Source organism: Pyrus communis, chromosome 17 (genome assembly GCF_963583255.1).
Source record: "Pyrus communis chromosome 17, drPyrComm1.1, whole genome shotgun sequence".
NCBI lineage: Eukaryota > Viridiplantae > Streptophyta > Magnoliopsida > Rosales > Rosaceae > Pyrus > Pyrus communis.
Window position 1 is genome coordinate 20,101,497 of NC_084819.1, and position 18,427 is coordinate 20,119,923.

Below are 18,427 nucleotides of genomic sequence, written 5' to 3' on the forward strand. Positions count from 1 at the left end.
TGTAATATACTCTCAACCCTTTTGTTTTATAATTCAAGATGTTGCTGTCCACAACTACTTGCCATGTTTCGTTGGTGTATCGCCATCTTGATCAATTTTGAAAAATATACACAAATGAAATTAGTTATAAATTTTTCATCATGATTAAATCAAAGAGACGTCATGATGTGAATTGTCCGTTTAATATCTAGACTGTGTTTTATATACATCTAATTATCTGTTTAATGTCTCTTTAGTTCTACTTTGTATTAGAAGTTTGTAGCTGATTCTATTTTTGTACATTTCCGCTCAATTCTTTTGGTGTATTATACAAAAAGTTGCAGTCTGCAATCTACTTGTCATGTTTTGATGGCATGTGTTCATCGTTATCAATTTTAAAAAAGATATAAACAGATAAAATTAGTTACAAACTTTTCATCATAAATATTAAACATAATTCATGAGACACCATGATGTGAATAAAAAGGCATTAAACTACGTACGGTTTATATGCAACTAATTATTTATGCATATTCAATGTTATCTAATTCAATTTTGAATAATAAGCTTGCAACTGGTTCTATTTACTTGTATTTCCGCTCAACTCTTTTGTTTTATAATAATACGAGAAGTTGCAGTCTACAGCTCACTTGCCATGTTTGGTTGTGTGTCGTCATCTTGGTATCAAATATGATGCATTTCCACTTGATAAGTGAAACTGAAGCTACCATACAAAAGTAGTTGGGGGACTCTCTCCTTTTCCCAAGGCCCCATCTTCTAAAATCTCCTTTCGAGATGGCAAAGAATTGAAAAACAACATTATTATATGTATAGGAAAAACAGAAAGACTACTTACCCTTGAAAGTAAAACTAAAATAAAACCAAAGTCACCTGCAACTGTGACCCAGCTGAAACCCTAGTGCAACACAGCTCATTCCCATGCCCGTGTGTGAGAGAGAGAGAGAGAGAGAGAGAGTTTAAAAATCCATCAAAGGCGCAAATTAAGGATATAACATGAATGTAAGGCTTGGCTACCGGTGCTGATGATTGTGATGATGGGAACCTTGTGACTTTCATCATTCAAGATTCAAAGCCACAAGCACATTCTAAGCCAAAATCCAAAACTCAAAAGCTAAAAGCCAAAAGCTCTTATTATATACTCGACTAGCACGTAGCAAAGCCTCAAAATCCCAAGCTCCCCATCGGCACCAAACCAAAGACTAAGCCTTTAAGCCTTCAAAGCCTCAAATCCAAACTACCCATCATCAACAAGCCAAGGACAAAGCCCTTAAGCCTCCCAACTCTCTCTCTCTCTCTCTCTCTTCTACAAAACCTCAAATATAAAACTTCCAATCAATACAAAACCAAAAGAATATATAATCAAACCTCCAAACACTCCATTCACACACCTCTCTATCTCTCTCTCTATCTCTCTCTCTCTCTCTCTCTCTCTCTCTCTCTCTCTCTCTCTCATCACATTAAAACTTCCCACAGAATTCTGCTTATGCTTGAGCAACAAGCACTGAAAATTGGAACACCATGATCCCAGCATGTTTCAGCCAGCCCAACACACCCACAAGCACCTCTCAAGTGCCCCAAAACCTCATAACCTGCATATACCAAACTCACCTTTGCAACTCTCCTATATGTCTCACTCTCACCTGGTCCAAAACCCTCTTCTCTCACTCCCTCACCATCCATGCCTCTGACTCTTTCTCCCTCACTATCTCCCTCAACCCGTCAACCTTCTCGTTCTTTCGAACCAGACCCGGTTCCAAATCCATCTCTCTAACCCACAGCCACCACAAAAGAATCAAACTTTACTGGGACTTCACCCGGGCTGACTTCACTCACAACTCCGCCGAGCCCGAGTCTTGCTTCTACATCGCCATTTCTTGCAATGCAAGGCTTGAATTTTTTCTGGGGGATCTTTCAGACGAGTTGACTGGGCGATCAGGGTTACTTCTGACTCACAAGCTCAGACAACCGGCTTTGCTGTCAAGGCGGGAGCATGTGTTCGGGCGGAGGAATTACATATCCCGAGCTCAGTTCTTGGGGTCCAAACACGAAATCGGAATAGAGTGCAGTGAGGGAACACTTAGAGTAAAAGTAGATGGAGTAACAAGCCTGGTTGTCAAAAGGTTGGCTTGGAAATTCAGAGGCAATGAGAAGATTTTGGTTGGCGGAGTAGAATTTGAATTTTATTGGGATGTCTTCAATTGGGTTAATAATCGTGGTGGCAGTAATGGGAACGGTCATGGTGTATTTGTATTTCAAGTTGGCGATGGTGGAGTGTGGCCGGAAATGTTGGGTCCTGAGAAGAAGTTGATGAGGAAGAGCTTGTCAACGTCGGCTGCTTCAGCATCAATGTCATCGGTGTCTCCATCGCCATCGTGCTCGAGCGTGCTGCAATGGGCAGATGAAAGTAGTGATGGGGGTAGGAGTTCATGTTCTTCATCAACTAGGTCGTGTGGTAGTAATGGGGGATTTTCTCTGTTGTTGTATGCTTGGAAGAGGGATTGACACTTTTATCTATTAATTCCAATATGAGGACATGTTTGAAATTGGAAATAAGTCCTTAATATTGTAAATTTATTGTGTTTTTCCTTTGCGAAATGACATCCGCACTCTTGTTCTCCTTCTGCACGCTTATATTTATTTTTGTCTCTTGAATCTCCTTTGATTCATTCAATTCACATGCTTGAAATAAACGAAGGTGTTCACGAGTATAAAATCAAAGGATGCGTTGAAATGAATTTCCTTTCCTTTTGTATATGTACGTATGCATTTTTTTTATCTGATACAAGCGATATTCTACTCTGAATAATCTAAATTGCGGGGAGGATAATTTGGACTCGAGTGCATAGAGAGAGCACATCCACTCTAGCCAATATAGCTACACCCACATCCAGTATATTGCCTTCTTTATTTTACAAATTTTGAAGTCTTTTTTAATGCCTTTAACAGAAAGGTCGGGACTTTCTGCACAAGAACATGAGGAGCTTACTGTCCCTACACAGTTCAAGCCTAATGGCTATATTCCATATCATCATTGCAAACGTACACTTCTACCCCTTTGTAATAATCACAAGCACTAAAAAATATTGACATCTCATTTTTCTGCATAGAGAACAAATAGATTGGCAAAATGTAGCAACTTTTCTTGGTAAATATTGTGATCTAATTCATTTACTCTGCAGCTGTCTAAAGTAGTTACGGGCACAAAGTTGGGGGGAAAAGTCCGCCATGTTGTTTTCACGGCACATTGTCTGGCCCGATGCTAACCAGCAGAAGGCGTCGGAAATGGAATAAAATAGCAACCAAATCACATGTCATCCAGTATATATTAGCATTAGAAAGGTCTATACAAAACTAGACAGAATTTCGGTTGATGTAAATAATACGCAACTGTAAACTTCTGCTTCTACAAAAGTCCACATACAGAACAAGATAGGGATCGTTCGAGTGTATAAATAGGTACTATGTTTACACGGATCCCCCTACGTCATTACATTGGGGGACAAGTCAAAGAAATACCAAAAACAATATGTACCAAGTAAAAGTAAGGTCTAATACTATCAAAAGACTAAGAATCTAATCATACTATTAAGTTTCGCCGAGATATAGGGCTTCAAACAATGTTGGTGTCTGCCAATTCAGAACTACAGAATCGAATGTCGACAACTGAAAGTTCAACAGTATCCGTGAACATAATGTTAGTCTTTCCGTCTTGATCCTGATTAGCAACTCCTATTCATCTTAATTTAAACCTCGTTGGGAGTTCGAAGACTTACCGTGTTCAGTCATTGGATCTTCCATAGGTAGGCGTGAACAGCTGGCCAATTGCCTCAATTGCAGAGACATTCCAACTTTCAGCGTGCCTTACAATCTGTTAAACCAAAAGTGGAAATCACAAATTAATGACTGGCAAAACTACCACATGTTAAGGATCAATAATCCAGCATACGAAAGCGCTTTTTGTTCTCACTTTAAACTTATCGTCTAAGTCATAGACCGTACTTCCATCGATGCAAATGAGAGGCCTCCATGGAAGTTTTAGGTATGTCCTGCAGACCGATAAAAATAGTTAGGTTGAACCCACAGCTAGGAGTTACAAAGAATGCAGCAGGATCAACACAATCAAAGAGAATCATTTCAGGAAACGGGGTGGTAACGTGGAACCGTGAAGACCAACTCTAATATTTCCCTTTCTACTTTTTTACACGCTATCAAAAGGCACAAAGAGCAAAATATGTTGAATGAAAGGCCAAGATATTTTCTATGCCTATATGCCCAATACATACTAATACAGCCAGAACTTATCACAGAAAATCGGTGTGAAAAATCGACAAGATCGTTTTAAGCACCTGAGCTTCCATGTTGCTAGCACAAAATTTGCTTCAGCATCGATACCCTGTACATAGTCATGTTTATAGTATCTAATCAGCTTGGTTTTTTAGCGTTTGCTTCAAATAAAGCAGTGTTACACAGCACATTATAGGTCAGCTAACATAGTTCGTGTGGTGGTGATATATCTTGAACTATAGTACTGAATCCAACTATGATACACTGCAAAATGACTACCTGCTCGATCTTTTCTAATCCAATTGACGGAGAGTCAAAGAAAGGAACAAGCAATTTCAAGTTGCGAGAATACAAGTCCTTACCTAAACAGCCAAAGACCATGAAAATTAGCGGATTTAGAGACAAGCGGGGAAAATTTGAGTATGCGATCGAATTCAAAGTGTAAGATAAGCAGACATCTTTTTACATGTCTGCGTAATGTAGTATATCGAAAGTACAAGTGAAAAAAAACGAATCCCCAGGAATTTTCTTACCTCGAAATTTAATAGTTGGATCTTCAAAGACACAATCTTCAGTATAAATTGCAGAAGTGAAAATCCCTATTACCAAACACAAAGTAGAAGAGTGAAAACAATAACAACAATAATGACAACAACAAAGCTTGTCTCACTAAGTGGGGTTTGCTGTATGAATCCTAGAACGCTGTAGCGCTCGGTTAACAATCATTCATATATACACCTAGACATACACAGCAAGGTCTCATTCAAACAGTGCAGTAGGCACCTGTTACAAAATACGCATTCTCGAAATCAGATTTGAGAATCGTTACAACATCATCAATGCCGGAAACTGAAAACTCTTCGCTTTCTTTGTCACTCACTCCATTCAATCTGCAACATGTTAACAATATTTAAAAACAGAAATCCAAAGAGCTGGCTTCACCAACAAATTTTTTCGGACAAATGATTGTGACCAATATTTTGGGTTGATAACTTCATATAGTATGCTCAAAACCACTAGTATACGCAACACGTTATGGTAATCTAAAATTGTTAAAAAGGAACCACCTTTGACAAGTAGATTGTAGAATTAAGGATAATTTAAAACATCATAGAATTAATCCAAATTATCAACTCTACACACGAAATCGAAAGCTCGAAAATTCGGAAAATATCATAAGATTGAATCTGAGAAGAGTAAAATGGGAAGAATACCTGGATGCTTTGTTGGAGAAGGAGAAGAGCCTGAGCAGCTCAGTGACTCCGCTCACAGCAATTTTCAAAACCTGCGGGGTTTCTCTCTTGTTGCTGTTGCCGTTTCTGTTGTTATCCGGTGCGGCGGAGGAGCACCGGATGCCGCGGATTCCCTGGAAAATGGACGGTCATAAATGGATCAGAAAGCAACCAACGGTCAGGAATTGAAGTAAAATTGAAAACCGAAATTTGAATTCTGTGCGTTACCTTCGACCGCAGGAGCGGAGGAAGCAGTAGAGTTGCAGTTGCAGTGCAACCGTAACACACTACTCCCGCCATTGTTTTGGCGGGTTCAGATTTCACCAAGTCGGTTAATACAGTTGGGGAACTGCAAGGGGTCGGGTTATATTTGGGTTGGACGAAATTGGACCGGTTAATGGCTGGTTGGGTTTTTAAAATCCAATGTTTGCACAACACGTGTACATAAGACAACTGGCAGAGGAATGAGGTTCCTTACTGGATTCTCTTTGTGAGGATCCTGAAGATCTTCAAATCGTGTCCATTTATCGTATATCGTATAATTAGAAATCATTTTAAATACTTTTATTTAAAATTAAGCATAAACAGTAACTGACAAAAACTACGATAAACGGACATGAGGTTCCGCATCCTCACGTTCATCCTAGGCAACTAGTTTACGAAACTAACATGCGCTTCTCTTACTGCCTGGCATGGTGGACTGAAAAAAATGGAACACATACGCTTCTGCAATTTGGTAGTGATGCGGAGATAAAAGGAAGTTTTCAAGCAACGCAGCTTGTGCCTGCCGGAATACCCAGATTCTGTCTTATAAGAGTTAGGTGTTAGTGTTGCCGGAAAGCGCCTCAGTATAGATCCTGCACTGTTCAGGACAAGGAATGACGAGCGGAGGGTTTATGACCGGCACAGGTAGCCCCCCGTACAGTTTCCTTGCTCAAACTGCATATGCAACTCTGCGAGAAGAAATTCTGCAATATATTATGCAGCGCTACAAACGCCAGCCTAAAAGACCGGGTCTGCTGCTCGATTCTGATGCTATTTTCAAGCCTGCTGATACTGCCGTCCGCATGGGTAAAATGCCTACTAGTGATGCAGGGCCATGTCTGTTAGGGGCATTTCAGCAGGCAAATCATCGCTTCTTGTTCGATGTTAAAAGTTTGACAATGTTGTATGTAGCAAAGGAATGCTAATATAACCGAAAAGTTCATGTGATCCAAGGCTTGTACTTATTTACAGAAATCGTGCGATTGAAAATATATTTCATGCTTAACAAGTTTACATTCATCGCACGATTCGCAAATGAGACTAACCTTTCTATACTTGATAAGTTGATATAGAACATTGTAAAACATGTGTAATGAACAAAGCTAGCTCATGTCAAACTCGCCGGCTGACACCACATTTTGATTTGAGGAGGTTTTTTTTCCTGTGCTAACGAACGAATGGCAGGCAGGCAATGTGTCAGACAAGACTCAGCTCATCAGTAGTATTAACAGCTTTTGTGTATTCCCCAGAAGCTTGGGCTGCAAGCTTCTTTCTCAATCCCACCAACTCTTCCCCGGCATCACATATATATGCAGAGGCTTGCCTGCCAGACAAAGTTGCTCCTTCCATGCTGTCGATATAGTCCTGTAAAAGGTACAGCCAATTAGAATTTGCATTTTCTTTCATCATTCTTCTACAGAAAAATCACTTGCACAAACCTACCTGTTTTGTGTATGAGCCAGCGAGGAAAAAATTCTTCACAGGTGTCTTCTGATCAGGTCTAAACGGATCTTTGCCAGGTCCCTCCCGATAAAGAGATTGCCCAATTTTGACAACTGATGACCAAGTGACTTCTAAACCTTGGGATGATGGGAATAAAGCCAAAACCTTGAATTGAAAATTTTGAGGTTCAGATTGATGTTTCCATTGACCGAAAATAAAAAAATAAATAATAAATAATAAATAATGTTTTCATTCGTTTCTTCTAACTGCAGTTTAACTTGCTTAACGTATGCAAAGTGTTCTTTATAAGCTAATTACCTGTTTCTTCACTCTTGCTATAATTTCTTCGTTTGGTAAAGGCATGTAAGGATCACCTGGTGTCAAAACGCATCTGCAAGATGAAGAAGCACCAGCGTTAAGTTCAAAATTATAAAAGTGCAAATAGGAAATGCAGTGACTTGATACCTAATCGGAATGTGTGTGTGTGTGTGTGTGGGTGGTGTATTTTGATCCACTAGGATGGAAATTTCAAGCAATTAAAAAATCACCACATCTACTTGGTTCAGTTTGAACATTTCAAATTCTACAGGAGGCCAAATAAAGAGGGTTTTAAAATCTAATGTATCTCTATTTGTAAAACCGAAAGATAAGAATAATAATGGGTATGTTTTCCTTACTGGAGGAGTGAACCTTGTCCCTCAATGTAGTAATCTTCTGGAGAAGTAAGCGCTAGGTCGGCAAAGCAAGAGAAATCTGCATCAGGAGTATATAGGAGATTATCTAATCCCAAAGCTTGCTTCAATTGCCTATCAAACAAAAATATCCCTGTCCATTAGCCTTGAAGAAGCAAATTTTTTTTTTTTTAAGATTCTGACAAGGTCCTTAACACAAAAGAGTTTTTCTTTTCACATCTAAGTACTTCAGTGTGTAAGGGAGAATCACCTTGAACGTTCTAGATCTTGTAACTCTGTGACCCAACCGTCGTATCTAAGTTGCACAGTGACTACAGGGACTCCAACTAGCTCATAAACATTATTGAAAAAATCCCATTCCCTCCACTGAGAAGGAAGCAGTCTCTTGATTCCAGGCACATCACACGCTGTTAACATACAAATATGAAAGAAAAACTTTTTCAACTGAAATTGGAAATAGTTTTTCGGAATAGGAAGGAACAAAGAAGCAAGAGTAAACCACAAACCTGCAACATAAGCATCCGCTGTCACAATTTTCTTGTTAGTAGCCTACAACCATAAAAAGAACACACTAGTTATTTACACTTAAAGAAGCACAAGTTCCACTACACACATCTAAGGTTAACACAATTAAAGGTTCCAGTTGTCAAAGAAATCAATCTTTATTAAATTTCATTCGTATTAAAAGAAGCAATATGATAAGTAAGTTACCCTAGACATTGAAAATCCGGTAACATATGTTTCGCCATCAGAAGATTTATCATATAGTATTTCTCTACACCCCCACCTGAGATGAAACCTGTAACAGCAGAAAATGACATTCCAACTGATAAGAGATCAACTGATATAGGAGAAACAGAAAAACAAACAACTGTTATCTCTTCGTTTCAATGTAAAGCTCTTCTAGCTTTCACAAAGATATACCTGCCCCCCTTGGCAATGATATAATCTCTGATGGGGCCACTTAAGTAAACATCTGGTGAACCCTTGAGCATGCGTAGAAGGGAAGCCTCGGTCTTAGTGGCAAACAATGTGAATATAGTGAGCATACAACGAGCGCTAATATTATCACAGTCAATAAACCCAAGTGCATATGCAACAGGATCCCACATCCGCTGGATACTCATTCGCGTGCCACCTTTGGACAAGAACCAATCAGAGAAGCTTATCTGCAAAAGCCAAGTTCAATTTTTAAAATACAAAAATTGTGTGAGAAAATAATAACTTGTAATAGACTTCCAAACATTTCCAGTTTCAACTGAAAACACAATGTGAATGGAGACCAAAATAAAAGATAAAAATAGCTTTCATTCTTACACTATCCAAATTCCGTACATCCTGCAATGCTCCATCTGGATTAACAAGAGCCTTTACAACCGGACTTAAGGCAAGAGCCACTGCATTTCTTGCTTTATCGTAAGTCTGAACAGTTATAAGGGAAATTCATTAACGGAAATCTAACTCAGCAAGAAGCTCCATTACAATTTGGTTCACTAGGATTAATAAACTCAATGATAACATGGAAAAAGTGTCTTTTTTTTTTTCTTTTACTGTTTTTCCTGACACAAGGTGCACAATGCTATATTCTCTATACTGGTTTCCAAAATAATGAGACGTGACAATGAAGATGATTTGCAGTAAAGTCAGTCATAGTGGCGATGGCAAAACGTGCCTTAATCTGATTTGTAGACAAAAATGCAAGAATCCCATGTATTGGTGCTCCAATTGGGAACCGAAAATCAAGTTCTGCGATGAAAATCAAGTAACAGATTATGTACATTGGATATAAGTGATTCAGGAATGAACTGTGAAATACAAGATCAGGCACCAAGACATACCACCAATGTTACCCCCTTTGTTTACAAAAGTGTGAGTATGATCCTTGACAAGAAGATTTTCATCTGCACCCACCTGTTTAAGTGGTGGTCCAAGAAAACTTATTAGCAATTATACATAATATTGCTCAAGTGTAACAGAAGTTCAACCAAGCAATAGTTGTTCACCTTTTTCATTAATCGGAAAAGATTACTGTAGCAACCAAAGAAAACATGGAGTCCCATTTCAATGTGGTTTCCTTTTTTATCAACAAAAGAGCCCACTTTTCCGCCAATGAAAGGCCTCGATTCATAAATATCCACCTGCAGAATTTACAAAGAACAAATGTTAACAAGTTTCCCAGGAAATGACAATCAGTCATCAAACAACCTTACAGAAAATTATGAAGTTAGCTTACTGAGAAGTTCAGTCAAAGTGTCCAACTTTAAAAATTCAATTCATACATTGAAGCAATGTAGCTCTAAACTGAAGGAAACATACAATTCAGACAAAGTAAACAAACCTCATGGCCTTGATCCAAAAGCTCAACGGCGGTTGACATGCCCGCGAGTCCAGCTCCGATAATGGCCACCTTCAGCTTCGGACCGCGGTAGAACTCCGGTTCAGGTGGAAACAACCCTTTTGGAGCTGGAAGATTAAGCATTCATCTCAGTATACATTAAATAGTAGCTCAAACAGTAAATAATCCTTCACTTAATCACTAAACACCATATTCTGTCTAACTTTTCGTGGTAATGTTAAGTATTAACCTCAAATTGCAGCACAAAGATTAGTTCTTAAAATAAATTAATGGAATTTGGAACTTGAAAAGTTTGAACTTTGATCAAAAGCCAATAACTTTATCATTAATTCAATTGAAGTAACAATCATCCCATCACAATAATTCTCCAACAGAAAGAAAACCCAGAAATTAAAATCAACTAAAAAGCTATAAAACCATTGAAAACTGACAAATTGGAGCTTAAGAAAAACGAGAACTTTACCGTTTACCCTCATGTCAGAAACATTGGTGTCCAAAGAAGAGCGAACCCAGAAGGAGGACGACCTCTTTGTCCTGGCAGGAGTCACCAGACAGCGACCAGTTACTGGAGCTGCCGGTAAAAGAGCCCAAGAAGCCATGGATTCAAGCTTCTAAAAACCCACAACTTCAATTGAGCTCTCCTCTCTCTCCTCTCTCGCTCTCTCTCTCTCTCTCTCTCTCTCTCTCTCTCTCTCTCCCTTCTCTCTAAGCAGAGTACTGGTCTGTGTAAAGAAAGAGAGATTGACAGAAATCAAACTAGCTAGCTCTGAAGCATATGAGAGAGAGAGATGGTATCAGGAGTGGAGAAGATGCTGAGGGTGAGAATTTGTCACGTAACTGAGTTTGGCGAACCCAACTTTCATGTGCAAATTCTGCTAAGTGGTAATGTAGAATTTCAAAAATAATATCAATTTCCACTCTCACAATATCATGTGGGACCCGCCATATGAGTTGTAAAACAAGAATAACTTATAAGACACGGGTAAATCGTTACATTGATATTATGTATCAATAATACAAAACGTCTTAGTTACTCTCCACTGTCCTTATAGATATTTCATATCAATATAAAATGTGTTAGTTACTCTCCACTGTCCTTGTATCGTACATATTGTTCTCTTTCAAAGCACTCTGTTCTTTAAAAAAAAAAAAAAAACATGCTATTAATTTTGTATTAATAAAAACAATTTTGTTTATATTACAGAATAAATAAATAAATAATATGTATTTTTTCAACGAAATAAAATATATATTTGGAGGTGGTATTTTGTGGTGGGTTTGAAGTTTATTGTATTGTCTGTTTAAATTTGGTGAGGCATCAGAAATTAAGCGAGCAAAAGTAACGTTAGAAGTGCGCTGCTTTCTGTGTAACCTAAATGCGCCACTAAGGCTTTTAGATAATATTGAAAGTGAAAGAATGTATCATGATTTATGAGTCAGCGTTTGACATAACAGACGTGAGTCGGGTTAATTAGTTTGAGTAAATTATTCATGTCTTTGTACAAGAGTTTAATTAATTTTCATGTAAAATAGAGTAGTTTAGATTACTCAAATACATTATAAAATGTGATACTTTTTTAGAGACATCATTAAACTGCAATGTTGAAATGGTATACTTTAGAGTATATTGAAAGAAAATAAGATATCATGGATAAGGGATTGAGATCCAATTTGGATCTCTGTGCCCCGTGCCCGCAGATCAAAAGGTCTAGATAACTCAATTTTAATCATACGGCTTCTATTAGTCCACTAGCTCAATTCACAAAAATTTAAAAACTTGAACAGATGGATCTCTTTCTCTCTCTAAACGACCCAAATCTCTTGATTCACGGACTCTAAACACATAAATGCAAAGTGAATCTAAAACGATGAATAAGAGTTGAGATAACACAGATGAATTGGTCAGCATAGTCAGTGTGCCCTTGCTGGTAGGCCATTATTGACAGTTTTTTCTGAGCAAGTATTTTTGTGTGCATCTATAATCTAAAAGCTACAATAAGAACGTAGCTTCTCGGTTTGGACAATGCAATTCCATCACTGAATTGTTTGGTTTTGCAAAAGTGTAGTTGCAAAGTTCGTAGCTAAAAGGATCAAGGGAGCACTGAGTGATTATTTGCACCTTCACTTCATCTACAACAACTCCTGCAATATCCAATCAAAAAAAAAAAAAAAACACAAAATATGTTAGCTAGTTGTTCGTCTTAATATACGAAAAAATAAAATTGCTTGGCGGTGGAACTCTTTTTTCAACTCTGTCGTAGTGTCACGTAAAGTTTTGTGAAAACAACGTGAAGTTCATGTGAATAAGTTAAGAAAACAGTACGGTTTTGTAGCATCGGGGCCAAAAAAAAGGGCTAGTAAACTAGTAGTGAGAGAGAAAATGAAGAGCACTCTATAACAAATGTATGTACTTGGGCATGCAACAAGGATATCTTACGAATTGTGCTTCTTGTCATCTTAGCCGTCACCGAGGTTGGGAGAGGGGAAACCGAACCTAGGATTTCAATTACAGGAACAATGATCTTAATCACTTGAGTTACAAATTTCTTGCACATACTTAAATAATTTACGTTTAAGCTAATACAGTGTATCTATTCACCAGATTAGGAACTAGATTGCATAGAGGATCTTTCCATTAAGATGAGCAAGAAGTTAATTACCTTACTAATTACTAGTATAAATTATCTTTCAGTCGCAAGGAACAAATTAAAATTTGGTATTAAACGGTCTAATTTTTTTTACTGCAAGGATGATAATGAATTAGGCGAGTCGAACTACACACAAGACTTAGTCGTCGAACTACAATAGTAGCTTTACACTCTAAATCCGCACAAAGCGGTTAGAAAGAACCAACACCCTAAGAATAGCCATCAACTACGAAGTGGGCTACTTCCTTCCTACATAGAGCGATTAGAAAAAGCTAACTTCCAATAGAACGACACCCCCTTCCCCTATCTTTGAAATTTATTAAATAATTAAGCAGGAAGAGAAAGCCAGTGTGATTATTAACAACTCCTTTCCCTTTACATTGTTTTATTACAATTTTCCAGTATTATTGTTGTGTCTGTCTGTCTCCCTAACGGCTGCAGCAACAACGTAGCTTCCCCGTTTGAACAATGCAATTCCCGTCCCTGAATTGTCTGCCCTTGCACGCTGCAAAACACTCGGCATCTCCAAATGTGTCTGAGCAGAGATCGTAGCAATAAGGATCAAGGGGCACTGAGTGATCATCCTTTGGCACCTTCACTTCATCTGCTATAACTTCTGCAATATTATACATTCAAACACAAAACCAATTTCATCTGTTGATTAATTATCTAGTTTATTGTTCGTTTTTATACAAGAAAAAAAAATCGCTTCATAAATGCAACTCTTTTCATAACTTTTTCGCATGATGTTTCAGAAAAACGATGTGAAATCCATGCGAAAATGTTGAGAAAATAATTAGGGTTTTGTAGCATCGTTCTGAAAATCTGGTAGAGAGAGAGTGAAAATGTACTTGAGGTTACTAAAGCAGCAGATATAGCCATGGAAGCAAGGAAAAATGTAAGGAACTTTTGGGATTTCATCTTTGGAATCTCTTGTCCTTGAGATACATTTCTAGATGCATGGTAGGATTGAAGAACAATGGTTTATATAGATGGAGTAAAGTGCACAAATGAGATTTCAAAGTTTTACCAACCATATTCTTCATGTCAACTTTTAATGAACATTCGTCTACTATGTTGACATTAATTTTCATTAAAGTTAATATATTAATGTCAATATAGTAGACGAAGTTTACATGTAACATAGATGATTTTTCCACTAATCCCTTATTAGAAAGTAGATTATACTAAGTTTTCTTCTATTTTCTCTGGATATTATTTGATATTGGTATCTTTTGACTCAGAAAACACAAAATTTATGTCATATATCCATGCTAACAATGATGCAGCTACCGTTAACTTGTTTGTTCCCTTTACTAGCATTGCCAGGAATATTTTTGTTCATCACCTTCAAGTGATAGTGATGGTTACCACCCTATTTATTACCTTTGAATAAGTTTATAAATTTTGATTTGTGTAATGGATAGACACAAATTTCAATATTTAAACTCATTTAATGATAATAAATAGAGTGATAAACATTACCAGCACTTAAAGACGGTGAACAAAAATACATCCGGCATTGCCACTGATCATAGCGCACGATTTCGACTTCCTTGTCCAAAATTATGAATTTGCTTATAAAGTTTGTGCTCTATGAGCTGTTTTCTAGTAGTTTACACACTCATCAGCTACGACTTTGAGATATTATGAGCAAAAATTCGTTGGCTTACGTGCCAATTACTTTTTTAATTTGTTTGTTAATTAGTCGTAAGGAGCACGATTAGTACAATAAAGTTGGTGACATGGACGATGATGGACTTGAGTAAGAAATCTTGTTGTGGATGCTAACAAATCAGTCTTGTATCTGACAAGAAAATGCTTTCAAATCCATATCTTTCTTGTACACAATTTAATTCAATATCATACAACTAAGATGATGATATACTCGAATTTAATTAGTAGTAATTGAATGGATGATTAAGGAACTAGATGGATCATACTAATATTGCATTTGAAATCTACTCATACCATAAGATTAAAACGATTTAAATCTTAGTACAATGAAATATAAATTCGTAGCTGGATTTCGATTATTATGATTACTTTCTTATTTGTTTCAAAATTAGGTCTTTATAAATACACAAATTGTAACTCGGTACGAACCAAAAGTCTTAACAAGAAATAACTTATTAGTTATGCAACCGTCTTGACATTTGTCTTTTATCAAAGTTTTAAAATTAGTTTTTTCTTCTTTTCTTTTTCTTTGATTAATTTGTTAATGAAAATAACTCGGAAAATTGAAAGTGATCCAGAAAATGGATGGATGTGGGCAAAGAAATGGTGATTTTATAATTTATTTGAAGAAATCAATCTCAAACAGATTTACAGGGTGCTAAGCTTCATGTGGCCAATCCATAGGCCCTTGTTGATGTGGCATGTAGTTTATTTTTTCATAACATGTGGTTATGTGGTGTTATTATTCTACTCAAATTATAACACTTGTATTTTTTTCTAATTAATATGCCTTAGAAAAGAACATATCATTTTCGTAGTCCACCCCTGTTATAACATGTGCATGATAACATTACGTGACGGTGTTCCTCTGCACACAAAGATTTCCAAAGTTTTCATCTACAACTTATATAATGAGCAAGAAATTAGTTGGCTCACAAATCACTTCTGTAATTTAATCGTGTTCTGGATGATGGGATTCAGTAAGAATGCTTCCCCTTGTACGTACTAGAAGTTACTAAAACGGCAGATATAGCATGGCTGCCAAGAAAACAAAAGAAATTTTGGGATTTCATTTTCTAATTGCAGAAAGATTGGATGCAATGTGAAAATTGAATTTGTAATCTGGATTTGACTGCGAATTGATAATCATAATATTAGGACGCAAATCTCATCCTGAAAAGATATATAATCATCAAAAGATAAAAGATTTATAATTATCAATAGATAAATCATTTAGAAGGTGGCTTCACGTTAATTTGTTCATATGATATTATCCAGAGTTACATATTTACTGTCTTCTAAGTTCACTGTAGATATAATTGATAGAATATAAGTAAAATTCTTAGTTCTTGGTTTACCAAGCTATTGTAGTACTTGTGGGAAGGAAAATAAGTTTTCTACTAAAAAAACGGGAGGAAAAGAGATCAATTAGCAGAAAGTATCCAGTTTTTGAGTTTCAATGACGATTTTTAACCTTTCCCCGACAAATTAGAATATCTTGCGACGAATTTCCTATATTTAATGACCATTTTATGGTTTCCAAGGCGTCGAAGACCTTTACCAACCAAATATTCGCCGACAACCGCTGCTAAAGATGTTTTAAGCAACGAAGAAATCCTCGCTAAAAGCCTAGACCTTTAGCCACAATAAAATTTTTGTCTCTAACCGCTACTAAATATATTTAAAGCGACGGATTAAAAACCCTCGCTAAAAGTCGGAGAAGAAAAAATGCCTTCGACCCCGATTGCTTAAACAATGATTGTTTGCTTCAAAACGTAACTCCACTAACATCCTCTCATCACCCTCACTCTAGTTGTCTGTGTTAATAGAATTTACATGGAAATATTGTTCAAAATTACTCTCTACGCAATTCCTTTGGGTTTTTTTTTTTTTTTTTTAGCCTGCAGATCCCCAATGTTTGTAGCCTGCAAATTCACACAGCCAAAGCACCATTAAAAAGCACATCAGTAATCTTAAAACTCCAAAATCACGCAGCCAAAGCACCATTAAAAAGCACATCAGTAATCTTAAAACTCCAAAATCACGCATTTACTAAACATGATCACTATTTTCCCTTTTTCCTACAACCATAGACAGTCGAGGACGAATGCATTTGCTATTTTATGAGGTCCAGTACAATCCCTACTTCTTAGCTGTTCATCGAGGCCAACGTTCCACTTTCCTGTATTACTGTTCTAATTGCTTATCCGACCTTCTTGCATTCTTCTACTGGACCATAAAATTCCATTCATTTAGGCAGTAGCAGTAGGAATCGGATATATGAATTATTTTCGGAACCTCCAACTTTAATTTTCAAATTCAACTTCATTGAGTTGAATAACTAAACTAATCTAACAATACGGCTGATGTTTGAACCAAACTCAATTAGCAACTACACAATCGCAGTTCAGAAAAAAAAAATTAGTCAAAAATAGTTTTATAGAATGTGATTAAAGGGGATTACCTTAGATTTCTACGGGGATTTTTCCATGCGATTGAAACAGTTTTGAGGATCAAGCTTGTACGAATATAGCTGAACCTTGTGTTCTTTTATCTTTGACAATCTCGGGTCAATGTAAAAGCTCAACATACAGAGTCAGTCTTGCTCCGCTGCAATTCCAGATATGCATTCATGAATAAATTTAAACGCGCAGGGGCAACTTATGGACATCAATCGCATTTTAACATAACTTAGAGGTTCAAAAGGAAGCCAAATTACACCCCAGCAGAACCACCTTGGCAATCTGCACAAGTATCATATTTATTTTTCAAAACTATTTTGTACCTTAAACATACAGCGCAGTTCACAACTGGAGAGAAACTCAAGAACAAAGGATGATGAGAACATATCGGAAAATAAAAGCACAGGTGCACCCATGCTACAACACAAAAATTGAATTGCATTTTTTTTTTTTTTTCTCACACTGAATTGCATTTTATGTTCCGTCTTTGCACAAGTCAAATGAATGTAGGGCCACTATCTCAGGGAATGAATGAAGGATATACACGCACGCATATATATATAGGGAAAGGAGGTCTTTTAATGTTTTACATTAATTTCGTTTTTAAGTTTCCAAGTTGTGAATATTCTTGTACAAGACTGGTTTTGTAATAAAGAAAAAAAATTCAAAATACAGGTTATAGAAATTAAAAGATAACTAACTCATGTTAGAATGTGAGTTTGAGAAGTAAACATACCTCAACATGTAATACAACCAGAAACCGTGAGTACGATGCCAGTAAAGAGTGAGTATCAAATCCATCACCGGTGATACTTTGAATCATGAAGTAATCCTATGACTGCTGATGAACATGCTACAACAGCTGCCCAATCTGTTAAGATTTAGTTACTTAATTATCTCATCTCAAAATAATGGTAAAGACGGCCATCCAAGAAGACACATCATGCTTAAGCTTACTTCCCAAGAAGACACATCATGCTAAGCTTACTTCCCTCAATAGCGAACAATTACGGATAAAGTTTAAAGTCCAATGATTATACAGTGAGTAACATACATATACGACACTAGTCCAAACAGGTACATCTCACATACAGACTTTTGAAAGAACCAACATCTCATGTACGGACTTTCGAAAGAACCAACAAGAAGATATATTCTAAGTAGGTTAAGAACTTAACTATACTAATGATAAGTATCAGAAAGTCACCCGCAGATATAATCATCCATGAGTGCACCTCCTCCATAAAGGAAGCATGATAACGCTGTCGATCAACAACAAATTTTGAGTAAACATAAGCATGATAACGCTGTCATCAACAACAAATTTTGAGTAAACATGTGTGTGTGTGTGTGTGTATATATATATATA

General features: G+C 36.9%; 3 protein-coding genes and 1 long non-coding RNA gene across 5 annotated transcripts; 1 reads left to right on the forward strand and 3 right to left on the reverse strand.

The window, feature by feature from the left end:
* The first annotated feature begins 1,518 nt into the window (after positions 1-1,518).
* On the forward strand, positions 1,519-2,502 carry LOC137722197 (uncharacterized). Its single transcript, XM_068461161.1, has one exon. It carries the CDS (start codon positions 1,519-1,521, stop codon positions 2,500-2,502), a length of 984 nt encoding a protein of 327 aa, XP_068317262.1.
* A 791-nt stretch (positions 2,503-3,293) lies between these two features.
* On the reverse strand, positions 3,294-5,868 carry LOC137721666 (uncharacterized). Its single transcript, XM_068460687.1, has 9 exons — positions 5,745-5,868; positions 5,499-5,650; positions 5,068-5,174; positions 4,818-4,883; positions 4,564-4,646; positions 4,347-4,393; positions 3,968-4,046; positions 3,774-3,868; positions 3,294-3,663 (listed from the first exon to the last, which is right to left on the reverse strand). Exons 1-8 carry the CDS (start codon positions 5,814-5,816, stop codon positions 3,779-3,781), a joined length of 696 nt encoding a protein of 231 aa, XP_068316788.1. The 5' UTR covers positions 5,817-5,868; the 3' UTR covers positions 3,294-3,663; positions 3,774-3,778.
* Positions 5,869-6,689: 821 nt separating this feature from the next.
* LOC137722295 (zeta-carotene desaturase, chloroplastic/chromoplastic-like) lies at positions 6,690-11,131 on the reverse strand. The gene is made up of 14 exons (XM_068461262.1): positions 10,735-11,131; positions 10,254-10,378; positions 9,919-10,053; positions 9,754-9,826; positions 9,588-9,661; positions 9,233-9,337; positions 8,840-9,084; positions 8,627-8,714; positions 8,422-8,464; positions 8,166-8,322; positions 7,901-8,029; positions 7,542-7,614; positions 7,224-7,388; positions 6,690-7,145 (listed from the first exon to the last, which is right to left on the reverse strand). The coding sequence occupies exons 1-14, from the start codon at positions 10,868-10,870 to the stop codon at positions 6,978-6,980; spliced, it is 1,716 nt and encodes a 571-aa protein (XP_068317363.1). The 5' UTR covers positions 10,871-11,131; the 3' UTR covers positions 6,690-6,977.
* Positions 11,132-16,272: 5,141 nt separating this feature from the next.
* On the reverse strand, positions 16,273-18,388 carry LOC137723683 (uncharacterized). Of its 2 annotated transcripts, none has more exons than XR_011066948.1 (4): positions 18,237-18,388; positions 17,795-17,929; positions 17,061-17,206; positions 16,273-16,521 (listed from the first exon to the last, which is right to left on the reverse strand). It is a non-coding gene; the product is annotated as an uncharacterized lncRNA (long non-coding RNA). The 2 variants fall into 2 exon arrangements; XR_011066949.1 differs by having other exon boundaries at positions 17,061-17,340.
* Between the last annotated feature and the right edge of the window lie 39 nt (positions 18,389-18,427).

Coding starts and splice junctions, on each gene's coding strand:
- LOC137722295 (XM_068461262.1), bottom strand. CDS start 10,870: ATGGCTTCTTGGGCTCTTTTACCGGCAGCTCCAGTAACTGGTCGCTGT. Junction 9,338..9,587: donor TGTCTACAAATCAGATTAAG/GCACGTTTTGCC, acceptor ATAACTGTTCAG/ACTTACGATAAAGCAAGAAA. Junction 9,085..9,232: donor ATGTACGGAATTTGGATAGT/GTAAGAATGAAA, acceptor TGGCTTTTGCAG/ATAAGCTTCTCTGATTGGTT.
- LOC137721666 (XM_068460687.1), bottom strand. CDS start 5,816: ATGGCGGGAGTAGTGTGTTACGGTTGCACTGCAACTGCAACTCTACTG. Junction 5,651..5,744: donor CTCCGCTCCTGCGGTCGAAG/GTAACGCACAGA, acceptor TCCATTTTCCAG/GGAATCCGCGGCATCCGGTG. Junction 4,647..4,817: donor TCCAACTATTAAATTTCGAG/GTAAGAAAATTC, acceptor TTGGCTGTTTAG/GTAAGGACTTGTATTCTCGC.
- LOC137722197 (XM_068461161.1), top strand. CDS start 1,519: ATGATCCCAGCATGTTTCAGCCAGCCCAACACACCCACAAGCACCTCT.